Source organism: Pinus tabuliformis, chromosome 5_2 (assembly GCF_031772625.1).
Source record: "Pinus tabuliformis cultivar Carrire ecotype Pingquan chromosome 5_2, CPIR1, whole genome shotgun sequence".
In the NCBI taxonomy this organism is placed as follows: Eukaryota; Viridiplantae; Streptophyta; class Pinopsida; order Pinales; family Pinaceae; genus Pinus; species Pinus tabuliformis.
This window is the reverse complement of record NC_142306.1, coordinates 279,182,754-279,198,451: the sequence shown is the minus strand read 5'-3', so window position 1 is coordinate 279,198,451 and position 15,698 is coordinate 279,182,754. Positions and strand designations below refer to the sequence as shown.

Below are 15,698 nucleotides of genomic sequence, written 5' to 3'. Positions count from 1 at the left end.
CCCTAGTCAAGAGGAAGTGTTGAAAATGTAACTAGTTTCGGACTTCATAATTGTTGTTGTACTCATTTCAATATGTATCCTATGTATCCAAAAGCTAATAGGTACTAGTCTCTATAAATTCCATCATCCATCTCATTCAAGAAAACATCAAAAGCAATATTTTCTAGGTTTCCTCCTTTATGCCAAAAAAGAACCAGCCTAATGCAAGAGGGAGTATTATTGTAGTGACATTAGACAATTTTCCTAAAAGCCCCTAGGGTTGCACTTTCTTAAAGGACTTTGTAACATTTGAAATATAGGTTAGGGAGGTAGCACACTGGGCATTACTTTTCAAGTTTTCTTTACATTTTGGTGGCTTAGGCTTCAAGTTGAAATTTGTAGGTAGGCAGACTGACCAATTTTTAGCTGTTCCTTGAATTCAAGTTCCACCCCAAAGGCAACTTGATTAGTTCGTAATGAATGGTGTTATGAACCCTTTGGGTTGATAACAAAATCTATACAATTCTTGGAGATTCTAAAAATCCGGCTATTTTTTATAAGCATCCAGGTCTTTCATGAATAGACTTGACTGCTATTGACCATCACTTAAAAGTCCACCAATATGTGTCAAGTGACATAAATGTAAAGATATCACAAGCAAATCATATATATATATATATATATATATATAGAGAGAGAGAGAGAGAGAGAGAGAGAGAGGGCACAAGTAGCAATAACAAATACTAAGGTATCAGATGTGATTCACTATATATATCAGGCTTCTGTTTTTCATAGGTCAGAAATTCTTATAAAATAAATATACCTGCGACTGTGACTGGAAGGGTATTGGTGGAGATGCCGGAAGCTCTAAAATGGACTGCAGATTTGGATGCTGTCTTGAAAGCAACTGTTGTCTTTCCAGGTCAGCCTGAAATGCTGTATCAAAGGTCGTATTCAAGGATGCCAATGGAGCAACTTGTTGAATATTATTTGAAGAGCCTCCAACTTGTGTTGCAGAATTTGGTCGGAGCGGATTGCTTCTTGGCCTTGTAAATGAATTTGCAACTTGAGTTTGTGCTGGCAAAGCCTGAATTGCAATTGGTGCTCTACTTACAAATCTGTTTGGGTGTCTCTCAGCTTCAGTGCTAACAGATGAAGTCCCATGCATAGAATGCGCCAATTGCAAATCACGATTTTCAGCAGGCAAAAAATGTCTCGTCGAAGACAAACTTTGTAATAGATTCCCGGCTTGAGTCAAATCCTGGGAATCAACAGGTGCTCTATTAAGTGCAGGAGTAACTGCATCAGTTAGTACAGGGGCAAATGAACTATCAGTAACCCCAGTACGAAGGCGCTCCCGCCTAGGCATGGAGTTCATGCTGACTCCACTAGACATAGAAAACTGACTTCTCTCCCTTGCCAGGGCATCTCCCACAACTTGTGGATTGAATCTGCTGCTTGGCTGTGCGTTGGTATTGCCCAATAAACTATTAGGCAGTGGATCACCAATGCAAATCCTCCTCAAGGTTTCAGGATCAGGTTTCCTTTCCTCTGTGTCACTGATATCTCTGCCCTTACGCCCAGCATAAGAGATACTAGCAGAACCCTGTGAAGCAAAGGAATGCCCCAAAATATCATCCCCATGGCTTTCACTCCCCTCAATTGTTAAGTCAACAATATTATTCACAATGCTCCCTTTTCCTTCAGAGTCCCTGCTAACCAGAGTGTCATTTGTATCCATATCATTGTCCTCGCATGACAGATCTTTCATGGTATCACTTGTAGTTATAGCCTTCCAAGATCCATCTCCAGATATCAGCACATCTAAGGCATTTTCACCAACCTCCTTCAACACCTGAACAATTTTCGAAGAATAATTGTTAGATGATACTAAAGTCAGATGCTAACCAAAGTTAAGCTGGCAGTTCCTTGTTCCATAACAATAGAAAACAGAGAATGATACCTTTAACATCTTTTGGTCAATCCGCAGATCTGGGCAGCTTATAGATCTATTGCAATAAGGGCAACGCCATGAAGGCCGTCTTGAATTAATTTCCATGAAATTCTCATAGTCAAAACACTGAAAGGAAATTTTTCAACAGTTAATGCTGCCAATATCGTGTTCTTAAACCAAAAAATCATACATGTGAACAGAATTCGATAAAATGAATGGAAGTACCTGGTGATGTCTGCACATGGATCCCTTAACAGGTGTGACAATGCGTCGATAACTGCCAATTCCAAGGATGGAAATATCCAGTAAAGAACTCTCGTTAGATTTGGCAGTACTTAAAATGTTAGGTTGACATCCATGTTTTCAGCAATCATAATTAGATGATACGATGTATGCATTCCTAAAAATTACGTATTTAAGGAGATTCTTAGGCAGATCTCTGAACTCATTCCAATATACGATAAATATTTTCAAACTTTATCCATCGAAATAGTTTGGAAGTTTGATAACTTGTACTAGTAAATGTTGTGGGTAACCTATTTATAGGATAAATCTTAAAGCTTGTAACAACGACTCAGCTTTCTTTCTTCGCATTCGAATTATATATATATATATATATATTGCTATGATCACTTCTTCAAAGTTGTTTGCAAGTTTAGACACCCCAAATATTTTAAGGTTAAGCTATTCATATGATAATGTATATTGTCACTTTCAATGTGTAACAGACAAGATACAATGCAGAATACATACTAGAACATATAGTCCAACCAGCCAGAGATATTTTTCAGCGTCTGCACTTTAAATGCATGGCTTTGGCATTTACAACTTCTTCCATTAAGGCCTCCTGCAACTGTCAATTTTCTATTGATCAATAGAAAATTGCTATGGCCAATTCTTCAGAGTTGTTAAGTTTAAACACCCCAAATATCTTAAGGTGAAGCTATTCATAGGATAATGTATATTGTCACTTTCAATATGCATGGTAGACAAGATACAAGAACATATGGTCCAACCAGCCAGAGATATCTTTCAGTGTCTGCACCTTAAATTCATGGTTTTGGCACCTCTTCCATCAAGGCCTCCTCCAACTGTCAATTTTCAATTGATTGGTTTTGCTATATCCTATCCTCCACTAACAACAGAAGTGAAGCATGTGTGAAATTTCCTTAAATGCACCAACTGGAAATTATTCTCTTAACTGATTAGCAGTTTATTTGTCTATCGCAAATAACAAATAACTCACTGATCCATTCTTCACAAATGAAATACGCTGCGGAGGTAAAATCAGGAACTGAGAAATAGATGTACACGCATAAAAATTTGACACAATTATTTTGGCCTAAATGTCCCCGGAAAAAACCCTGAAAGGAAAACCAGTGCAGCATTTGAGGGTTTATTTTATTATTCTCCAGCAAATATGGAGAGTACAATGATATACTTTCCAAACACTTGCAAAGTTCCGGAAAATTATCTCCACTACTTCAACTGGCAGATTGACCTGGAAACTCACTGTTTCCACTGAAAAACCCAACTCAGCCTCCCCCCAGTAATTCACACTCCCTTCTGCTTTGCGCACTGATGACTGGAAATGTGCACTGGTTGACTGGATCTCGAGCTGACTGATCTTGCACTCCTTTGGTGATCCTGCACTCGCACTAGAAGCTCGCTCTTCCTTTCAAAACTGATTCCCGGCATCTGGAAAACAATTTACTGCCTAGATCCCCACATTGGATGAAGTCTAAATATACTTCAAGAACAAGCTTGTACTTATTGAAAATGCCTCTCTCATAGAGAGGGAGCGCTGATAAAATCATGAATTGACATTCACCATGTGTCAACTATGTTGAGCCGAATTAGGGAAAATGGTCCAGCAGAGGACAGTCATTTTTCCTGTGTCTAGTATATTGACCCAAATGAGAAAGAATGGTCTTGGAGCATCAGGTTTGTTTAGCATCAGGCCCCGAATTACTCAGTGAGAGTGTGGCCTTTGGAGATTCATCATGTGTCAAAGATATCGACTTAAATGATGGTGGGTCAAGACTAGTCTGGATACCATGTGTCAGATACCGACCCGAATTATGGTGACTAGGTGATGGTAAATGATGTACCATGTGTTTGAAGTACTGACCCGAATCATGGTGAGGATATACCATAGGTCTGATGTATTGACCTGAATTATGGTGAGGATGTACCATGTGTCTGAAGTACCGACCCGGATTATGGTGGGGGTATACCATAGGCTGACCTGAATTATGGTAACTTGATGTTGTTGAATTACCATGTGTCAAAGATGTTTGACCAGATTATGGTAATTGGTTGATGCTATTGATTTACCATGTGTCACAGTTGTTGAACCGATTATGGTGATTGAAAAGTGATGATGATTCGTTATAAACTTTTCTTAGAGAAATTTGTCAACATGAGAACATCTAGATAGTCACTAGGAATACCTCCTTAGCTAGAGGGAGTGTTGAATTTTGCAGCTATGGTCAGCCTTCAATAATTAATGTTTTAACTTGATGTATTTGAAATAATAAATAAGGCATGTTCTTCATGACCTTGACAAAAGAGAAAAATAGATGACATGTTCTTCATGTCGATTCTTAAAGGGAGGAAATTTGTATTTTTGGCTCTAAAAAGCCAAGTCGGCCTTCCTCCTAGTCAAGTCAACCCGAGCGTAGAGGCACCCATTCAGCTTGCATGATTATGTGTGTGTGTATGCCATTCGATCTTCTCATGAGGCAAGGAATTCATATATCCTGAGGCAACACGATAAGATGAGTCTAAGGTAGAAAAGGAAGTCTAATCTGAGGCTAAGAAAGAGACGGATCTAAGGTTAAAAGGAAGCTTATTTGAGGCACACTTTCTATTGAAAAGGACGTATCTTTCGTAAAGAAGGACGAGTTGCAGGATTGAAATCCTGGGTGAAAATGGATGGGTTGTGGGACTGAATCTCTGAAGTCTAATCAATCTACAAGACCAAAATTCATGGATAAAGAAGCAAATTGAAATTGTGATCAGGCTCGACTTAACTAGGAGGCAGTTGGTCTAGGTTTGACCTAGCTATATTGTTGGTATGTTTGACCTTGTGTTTGACTGATGTATCTCTATTGAACTTAATGATTTCTCTAAGGAAAAGGTTGTTGGGTTTTCCCCCATTTGGGTTTTCCAAGGATATAAATCTTGTGTTCTTAGTGTGGTTGTCTCTTCATGATCCTACTGTCATAAATATTATATTATTGTCTTCTGTGTAATTGCTTAATGATGAAATAATGGATAAGAAAGTGAAAATAAATATAAATCATTGGAAGTAATTATCAGTATAGAAGACCCTATAAAAATCAACACTAGCTATATTTATGTATAAATCCACTCATGTTCCATTCCATAACCACATGGAAAGCATCCCGCATTAGCATCATGCAAAGGGATCTAGTTACCCACTAGTCACATCTCCTTTGCAAAGGATCTGGTCACCAACAAGCCAATTGCCCATTGGCAAGTCAGGTACCCCTGACACAAGACAAGTCCTTGTTTCACCAACCCACCAAGTTGTCACTTGGAACCATGTCAGGTAACCCCTGACAAATGGTGAAACCTTGGGCCCATTTACCATTCCCACATGTCGTCACATGTTATTGAATGGTAAAAATACTTGCCTGATGCTATGAGGCACTCACTCAACCCACTAGCCAAGTAACCCTTGGCAATATGGTCAGGTAACCGAGGGAGCACTCTGGCCTTGATGCTCATTGGGCCAATCTCCCTAGCCACATTACATGGTGCTCAGTGACTACCCATGCCTTAGTCAATACCTTTGACCTAGGGAGAATCTCCACCCCTTGATGCTACAACATCAACACTCCCTTTAACCAAGGGAAGCATTCTCAACCACTCCAAGCTTGTCCCTGAAGTATACAAACTTCATCCTGGGATAGAGGCTTTGTGAGAATGTCAGCAACCTGCTCATCCATAGAAATGCATTGGAGCCTCACTGCTCCCTTTTGTACCATGCCCTGAATGTGGTGGTACCATGATCTCAATGTGCTTCAACCTGTCATCAAGTCGTCTCCAACATCTAATCAAGCAATCTCGCGAGCAGCTTCCGAAGCCACATTGCTTCACAACTCGCCAAACTAGTTGCAATATACTTGGCATCTGCAGTCCTAAGTGTGACAAATGTATGCTTCTTGCCCAAGCATAATCCAAATTGAATCATCATCTTGATGTGCTCTCCTTATCTTCGGCACTCTCCACCTAATCGGAATCTATATATGCCTACAAGTGTACTTCATCACTTGAGACATGTACCATGTCAATACCTCAACACATGTGCCGCATGCCTTAACTCAACTATAAACTAACCGGTCTCCTTCACTGAATCCATCACCACAACTGCTTCACACAAACAAATCTTGTTGTTGCAATCTTGGTTGCTCCCTCTGCCACTTAGCTTCTTCATATTAGTTACCATGGGAGCGACCATGGACTGGCTATCCATCATCCCAAATCTCTAAAGGATTGTAATAATATGCTTCCTTTGAATAAGGAAGATCTCACCCGACTTCTACCATACTTCTAGTCCCAAGAAGTAATGTATTCAACCAAGATCCTTCATCTAGAACTTAGAGGTCAACTCCCTCTGACATTGAAACATGGCATGATTGCTCCCTCTGTGACAGAAGCAAATCCTCCTACCACTGCTGCTCCCTTCAGAAACAAGTCATATAATAACAAGATCAACCAAGATTCATCAAATATTCATTAATCCAAGAATACCATGCCTGAGGTCTGTACAAAGCTTTCTTCAATCTGCAGACATGAGATTCCCTCTCATGTACCAGAAAGCCCTGAGGTAGCTCTATGTACACTTCCTCTTCCTCAATTACAACATTGAGGAAAGTGGTCTCCACATCCACCTAATGTAATTTCCAACCCATAATAAAAGCAACAACAATAATAGTTCTAATATAAGTGTACCTAACAACTGGAGCAAATGTATCCTCATAGTCCTCTCCCTTTTTCCAAGAGAATCCTCATGAATCTTGCTTCGTACTTCTCTCTGTTGCCATCTACTTGTAGATCCACTTGGAAGTCACCACTGACTTCTTTTGGGCACAATTTTCTCCATCATGGCATTTGTAACGAACAAAGTTCGTATACACAACAGAAAAATTCAGAAGAACTGAATATGTCAGTGTCCATCATAGGACAAGTAGTAATTGTATATAAAAATTGTTGAATGTACCAAAGAAGAGTGAAATGATTACAATGAGGGCCTGCTTATATACCTAGGTAGGTGCCCTTTCATGAATGGTGATGTCTCTAAGACATGTCTTTTCATTACTAACTAACTAACTAACTATTAGTTAATTAATTATTATTATATTTATATTTACATTTATTATTTTATATGAATTATATTCATAACATTGCCCCTCATAAAAAAAGCTTTGTCCTCAAAGCTTATTGATGAAAAGGTTGGATCTCTTTTTCCGTTTTGAATATCTTATCATCTCAAAATTTTAATCTTCATTGATACAAGACAATATGATCCTCTAAGTGATAAAACAAATTGTTGGATTGAGAATGGATTTGACCATCCAAGATTAATCCTCTGTGGAATTTTCCAATCGCAGAAAATTTGTAATGAATTATTATCATAGGACTGGATTCTGCAAACTTCAGTATCCCTTGGAACATAAATTTGTTGTTTCCGTTTTGAATGGTTCAATTGTGTAGACTGACTTAGTAGTCTACTCTTGTGATTCAGATGTCGATAAGGAGTTCTTGCGGTTTGATTTTTCCCTAATCTGTTCATGGTGATTTCTTGTTTTATTGGGGGCATCTGATTTTTTTCAGGTTCAGAAATTGCTTGATTAATTGTGAGATCTTCACTTGAATTTTTTGTTGTTTGGACTACAACTTCTGAGTACGTCTTCACCTTAACTGATTTATCCTCTTCTTGAGATGTGATATTGACTGGATCAATATTTGTTCCTTTATCTTCGACTTGGACTGTTATGAGTGGAGACTTCAATACTTCTTCTTGAGTAAGTTGTTCTAAATTGTCATTCAGTGACTTCTTGTCACTTTTAAGCTTCTTTATTTGCGTAAGGATGTTTTGGTTACGATACCTTAGACATAAAAGTTGGTCGCTTTTTGGATTGTTGACTTTGTTCTTAGTATCCTTCTCATGTTTTAAACTTTTAATTTGTTCTAATAACCTTTGGTTAAGGGTTTTTGAGTGCAAATTTTCTTCTTCCTTCTTCGATAGATCCTCATTGAATTTTTTCTTAGAACTTTCATTTTCTTGCTTTAATTTTTGCTTCTTAACCTTGGACTTCTTGATCTATTCAAGTAATTTTTATTATGGTCCCTTAGGTGCAAAATTTCCTCGTCCTTTTCTTTTGACTTATTATAAAATATGTCTTTGAGATATTTATATTTCTTTTCTGAAACATTGTTTTTTTGATCAAGCTTTGTGAATTCTTTAATCTTTTTATCTGTATCCATGTATTACCTTGACACTCTTCGGTACTAAATAATCTTCCAAACGTTGGGCAGCTTAATTTGCAATTTTTTTGAATATATGTATATCCAATTTCGTTTATACAAAATGGGCATTTAGTCCAAATAATGATTGTTGTGTGGAATTCATCTTCCCTTCTTTCTTTGTTTTGTCGATATTTCTATGTCAACAATAACCCTTTTAATTTTTAATTTTTATTAATTTTTTTTGGTACTTCAAACTCCTTTATATATATATATATATAGTACTTTTATAAAAATATATAGAACTTCTAAAATTTTAGCAAACACTTGTATTTGGACCTTTTTAATATATTTTTTTTTTGAGCACCAATTAGTATATCTTTTATGTCTCTATTCACCAACAATAATAAGCTCCAAGCAATAATAAGCTTCAATGCTTCAATGGCACTTTAACTTGTCAACAAATAAAATACTATTGTTTTCTTAATGAGGAAACTTTGGAGTTAATTTGATATGTAAGGAATTGACGAGGGATTAGATTTAATTTGATATGTAACGAATCAACGAGGGAGTAGGACGTGGCTCACAACGTGACGGTCCAGGGAATGAACACAACTGTCGAGGTGAGTGATGACAAATGGTGGGGTTCACAAGTATGCTAGTGGTCGTAGCTTCAGCAGGGCAGACGAACAAATGGCGCGTGCTGCGAACGAACTCGGTTTAGCTGTTGGATTGTTTTGGTGTGGCAGCAAATAGCAGCGCAGCAGGTTTGCAGCGTCAGCCACTAGTCAGGCGATCTATAACGCATCAGATGTGCGACAATGAGTAGGGCGTTTTCTGATGGCAGTGGCAGCAATAGCTAAGTCATTATCGCGGTCTGGATGGCATGGATGATAGCGATTATCGACTGAGTGTCGATGGGAAAGGATGATGTAGCAAAGGACCAGGGATTGGCATCGACATTGGAAAGAACAACAGCGCAGGAGTGTTGTTTGGAAGAAGGAATTGACGATAGTTGCATGATTGTGAAAGGCAAAGGTGGAGATTTCGGCAGCAACATTGGTTGAGCTATGGGGACCAAAGCGGAGGTTGCAACTACATTCTGTGGTGGAAGGTTTGTTGGACGATGTTGTGGTTGTAGGTATGTTGACCTCCCTCTTTTTTTTATAATATTTCTTTTGTTTTATTAAATTTTTTTAATATAACTTCTATTTTTTATTTTTATTTTTTTCCCCATTTTTTGTAACTTTTTTTTCTTTTTATTTTTTTTTCTATTTTTTTTTAATGGCCAAAGGCCTAATCGGTAAATTCAAGAAGCCCCAACAAATGTGTAGCAAAATGCTTCAATTGCACGACAATAAATTTGATGAAAACTTTAATGGCTAATGGCCAAGATCGGAGAATGTGGTTCTGATACCAATGTAACGAACAAAGTTCGTATACGCAACAAAATAATTCAAAGGAACTGGAATATGTAAGTATCCATTGTAGGACAAGTAGCGATTGTGTATAATAATTATTGAATGTATAAAAGATGTGTGAAATGATTACAATGAAGGCCCGCTTATATACCTAGGGAGGTGCCCTTTCATGAATGGTCATGTCTCTAAGACATGCCTCTTCATTACTAACTAACTAAATATTAGTTAATTAATTATTATTATATTTATATTTACATTTATTATTTTATATGAATTATATTCATAACAACATCCTTCAAACTTGTTGGTCTTCATGCTCCCTTTGAACTAGGAGTTCTTCCAGTCATCAGGCATAATTCTAGATGTCTGTACAATTTCTCCCTCTTGAACACAAATCACTATGGGAGAATCCTCTTGTCACAAGCTTTTCTTCGTTCTTCCCAATGTTTTCATCTACTGCCAAAGCCTTCGAAGCCTTTACAATGTACCTGCAATTCTCACTAGGAGGTCATGGAAGAAACAATTAAAACCAAGCAAATACTACAAAGACAAGAGTCTAACTAATAATAAAGAAAATATAATCAAGGAAGAGAGAGATATAGAGTACTTATCTTTTGTTCTAAGGATTGAAGGGATTTGACAAATCCCTTTTGATCCTTGCCTTCTTGTAGAAACCATTGAAATCTATTTGCAATCTCATCTAGCTAGAAATGCCCATCCTTTGTCCTCATCATCAGCATGTTGCTTTTCTTTCCTTTCTGGCATGAGATGGGGTTTTTTCTTTCAACGGAAACATCGATCTAGGTCTAGCTCTAGGGTTTTATCCACAAACTCTAGGGATTTCTCATCCAAGACTTCTAGTCTTCTAAGGTTTACAAACCCTAAGATTTCCAAATTTCATCTACACCTTTTGTAAATCCAACAAACTTTGTCATGTGCAAATTTTTTTGCTGTAGCCAATATAGATGGGATAATTCATCAATTTCATGTCCAAATGTCCAAAACCAGAAGTGGAAAAGAATGTGCCATAGAGTCCATTTGGCTTTGCATATGTGATGAAATCCATCATGTCATCAATCAATCAAGGATGTTCCATCTTGGTATCAGTCCAAGCAAATGTATCAAGATTAATGATCCATTATAGCTTTTGTAGGGCTTGTATTCTACTTCTTTATTAACTAGCACTGTAAAGAAACAACACCCTCCAACTATCATCAACAACAAAAAAATATTGCAGGTCAAGCCATAGCTACAAATCTCCAAAGAATACTTCATGAAAGTAAGGTGTTTTCAAAGGAGGGAATAGGACTATGGCATTCCAATGTCCTCTATAGCATCTTACAAGAGAACTTGCTCCATCAACCAACCCTTAATAAATGAGAAAGTAACAATCTTCACGTGGCACGAGCATGATCTAGACTTCCTTTACAGAAGAGTCATTAGCAATTTTTTTGCACAAGTTTTGTTCACAGATTAGAGGTTTCGACCCTTTTTTAGGGCATAAACAAAATACTTGGCAGATCTTAGGAAACCAAGTAGCCCGGCCTCCTCAAAAACATAGTAGCAATAGCAACAATTTGTCCTTCTTGGGGACATTAGAGAACCCCAGAATCTCAACTGTCAATAAGAAAATGAACTTTGCCCCTGTGCATGATCAACATAGCACAGAGATAAACATCAAAACATGAATTCTCTTGCTTCCAAATTCAAATCATGAAGCTAGTGGAGAGGGCATGTATTCAATCATCAATATGCCCTAGCAGTTCATAAAACTTGAAACAAGTGTATCCAATGTCCATTCTGCCTCAACAAGCGACCTCGAAGGGCTGCTTCAAATTTCTACAGGACTGATATTATAGTCATCTTCAGACTTCTATAAAGATAACTTCAAAATCTTGTTCCAATGTTTTACAAGAATAAAGTCAAGGTCCACAAGATCAACTTTAAGATCTACCTCAAATTTGCCCTAAGTAGACAAGCTCGAAATAACCCATAGAGTGATCTCAAGATGACCTTTGAAGGTGGCTTCAGGTCTGCCCTAACCAGGGCTGAACTTGGCCTCAGTCAAATTCATATAGAGCTTCAGAACAGGTCCATAAATTTTCTTCAAATAAAGGTCTCGAAAAATTTGTTCACCAATGCTTCAAACAAAAGGTAGAAACAGGCTTAAGAAATCTTACCAAAACTGTCAATGAGGCAACTTCATAGCAATGTCTGTATTAGATAGCCAATAATCCAAGCTTTGCTTCAGATAACTTTTAGGGCTCAGCCTGTACAAAAGATCTTCTCATAGTCCTTTGCATGCCACAACTAGGGCATATATGCCTGCCACAAAGATGCCCTAAAAGGAGACTTCACATCTGTTGCCTCAAGAATAAGATCCTCTTTAGATCAAATTAAGCCTCAAGAGCAGGATCAAAATTGTTCCAGATTTGCCCTAAAACAGATCCAAACAGAACCCTTGGCCGTTTCATGGTTGATCCCTTATCCTTGCTGTGATCCCATGTTGATTTTTCATGATCTTCTAATATGACAATTACTTCCAATGATTTCTTAATTAATTCTTCTTGTGTTACATTCATCATTAAGCAATTATACATAGAAAATCTTAACTGTAAAACAATAATGGCAGTAGGATCATGAAGAGACAGCCAAACACAAGAGACACAAATTTTTACCCTGGGAAAACCCTAACTAGGGAAAAACCCAACAACCTTTTCTTAGAGAAATTTTCCAATTCAACAAGAGATACAATCTGATTTTTCCAGTCAAACTAGGTCAAACTGACCAGCAAATTAACACAGGTCAAACATGGTCAAACTGCCCACAAATACCCTTAGTCAACCTGTGGTCAACTACTCAGACATAGGCCAAATTTCGGCCTCCTGCAACTGCCTCAGAAAAATTCGGTCTGCTGCCCAGAAGTCTGCCTAGAAAGATTTGGTCTGCTGCCCAGAAGATTAGGTGGTTAACGCAGGTCAAACTTCATCCTTTTGCTCTCTCTCTCCTTCCCACGTGTGAACAAAAAAAGATGAATTTTGTTGATCTGAATTGCACTAAATGGGTGAGGACGAATGGCAATATTTAGTGATTGGAGTGTCTTTTTGTTGAGCTGACTTGTACTTCTTGGAGGGCTGACTTTTCTTTTGGAGGCAAAATAAGTTCAGATTTTAAAATTTCCCTCTTTTATATTTTTGAGTTGACTTAAATCCAAATTGGAATTTTCATTCTCTTTAATTTTGTGGGCTATTATAATTGAAGAATACAGACCGCAGCTACCAACATTTAACCTTTATTGGCAAGTAATCGAACAAATTCAGCCATAAATTTGGGGACATCACTTGCAAAGTTGCATCGATAGAAAGAATAACTTTAGCTTCAAATGAATGTAAAAAGAATGATGAAAAGATTCAGCGGAAAGAAATTTGAAATTATACAGCAATAGCTTAAGTAGCAAGCTCAGGTTGGTGTGCGGTTTGAAACATGAGTAACTGAAAGATTACAAACAAAGACAACTCCGTAGAAAAGATCATTATAAGGTTTAGGCCAAAAGAGATGTTGATCATATTTTAGCAAACATTCATAAAATCTCAATGACCAGACAAAGAATGTGCAGATAAAGATGTACATAGTGTGATATTCCCACTTAGCAATATTGCTAAGGGAAATATCAATTTTACCAGTTTTGTCATATTTTATACTTCCACTTAGGAAAAGTGGGTTGCAGGACCCCACTTGAAGTTTTGGAGCTAAGGCAAGAGCCCAACATAGGAGAAAGGGAAAAATCGAATGGTTAGTGGATGGTGGGCGCCACACCAAAGAGGGAATACGCTCCCCTCTTGGAAATACGCACTCTTGGAAGGAAAGGATGAAGGGAATCAATGGTTGGGTCCCACATGAGCAAATTGGAGGCACAATGACAAAATAGGAGGCACTCAGTTTGGAGCATCTTTGATTATTTGAACATTCACCTTGACTAACACGCTTGAGCTGGAAGCCAAGTCTACAAATGTTGTTGAGCATAAGAGATTTTCAGGTTATAATCTCACCCTTGCTTCGGTGGCCCTCGAGTGCTAACACTAGGATGGAGCCTTCATCACCTTCAATCTGATCTGGTAGACTTTTCAGCGTATTTGTGGAGCTGGTTCAATAGGTGGGACGCAAGAAGGAAAAATATGCAGTCATTGGAGGAGTTGTTGCGGGGCAAGAGATTTGTTGGGTCTCCGGGCTAAGATTTAAGGAAATTCTAGGGCCTCATTTTGGAGAGAATTGGCTGGGCCAAGCATTCATCAGTAGGGACTGCGCGGGCCTGCGCAGTACCTTTTTGTGCCACGCGTGGGGCATTGGGAGGAAGAGGAGTTTGGGGCTGAGAGTTGTGGAGGAGTTCCGGAAGGGGATTTGCTGAATATCTCAACCATTTTGGAAGCCTTCAACAGTGACATTTATAGGTGGGTCAAAATAACCAATAGCTAGGGGAGATAGGAGAAATTGGCCCGAAATTCCGAGGTCAACATTTGGCCAAACACTCGTTAGGTTTTGGTGGGTTATTGGAGGAGAGGCCAAGGTTAATTCCCCAGAATTTTTTGAGCACCAGAGGAGGTCCTAGCAACCATTTCTTGCAACCAACAGTGCAAAGCTTTGTTGGGGACAACTACCTAGTGTTTGTGCAGCTGATTTCATCACGTAGGCCCAGGTGCATGCCTTCAAATCTCATATTATATCCTATCATTAATCTTAATAAAATGGCTCAGCTCAGTGCAGATTTTGGCATTTTCTTGGTGTTTAATATTGTGTGAAATTTGTGTGTGTGTTTTTGCTATGTATGCTTTGTTTATCATTGTAAATATCCCTTAGGGATATTACAGTGGTATCAGAGCTCATAGTCTTGGCTCAGCCTGTGGGAGCAACTTAGTCTATGACACCAGAGGATAAGCAAAACGTCACTTATAGGAGGTACAAGTATAGAAGCAAGGAAAGGCAGCTACAAATCACTCCTGATCCAGTGACCATTGAACCGGAGGTTGAGAGGCCAGACATGGGGGATAATGGGGGAGACAAGATGAGTAAAGAAGAGGAGTTTGCCCAACATCTTTTGAAGGCCATCAACGATCTGTCTAAGGGCATTGATGAGTTGTGGAAGCAAAATTGCAACAACAACAAGGGCAAAGGGATTTAGGGAGAAATCCATTTGGGTGAAGGCTCAGGCACTTCACACCATCAGGCAACAAATCCACCCAACGCACCACTTATTTCCAGCACACCGCCCAGATCTACCATTCCCACATTTCTAACATCTAGTGCTGGAGGGCCGCAAGGGCAGGAGGAGATGTCCATTGGGGACTATTTTGTGGAGTGTCAGTCCTATGGGCCCAATTTCAGAGAGGCCATCACCTTCAGGGACTTCTACCAACTCAAGGACAACAATAGGAGCAAGGGGCAGAGTGGAGTAGGCTACACATGGCACTGACCTTCAATGTACGATGGGGAGATTATTCCTCCCAACTTTTGATGGCTCGACCAAGAGCTTAGCCAGGGCATGGGTTGAGAAGTTAGACGTTTATTTTTACCTCAACCAGATGATAGAGGTGGAGGCAATCAAAATTGCCACGCTGCACTTAGAGGGGGAAGCCCATGATTGGTGGTTCCATGGATTAACCACTATGGGACATGCGGGAGTCACGACCTATGAGGATTTCACCTGGAGGGTATTGGAGCGTTTTGAGAGGAGAGATCTGGAGGAGCACTTTGGAGAGCTGACACGACTCAAGTAGACTGGGAGTGTTGAGGCCTATATCTCCGAGTTCCTGAGATTGTCAGTGATGGTGCCCGATTTATCAGAGGCCAAG

The 15,698-nt window shown here is 38.8% G+C and overlaps 1 protein-coding gene across 4 annotated transcripts in view; it reads right to left on the bottom strand.

The window, feature by feature from the left end:
* Positions 1–15,698, bottom strand: part of LOC149158601 (uncharacterized) — a 384,530-nt gene that overhangs the window by 27,781 nt on the left and 341,051 nt on the right. For all 4 annotated transcript variants that reach the window (XM_089436264.1, XM_089436265.1, XM_089436266.1 and 1 more), the window contains 3 exons: positions 2,159–2,210; positions 1,943–2,059; positions 803–1,834 (listed from right to left, as the gene is read on the bottom strand). In XM_089436264.1, the coding sequence (XP_089292390.1) occupies positions 803–1,834; positions 1,943–2,059; positions 2,159–2,210 (1,201 nt within the window). The remainder of the gene's footprint in view (positions 1–802; positions 1,835–1,942; positions 2,060–2,158; positions 2,211–15,698) is intronic.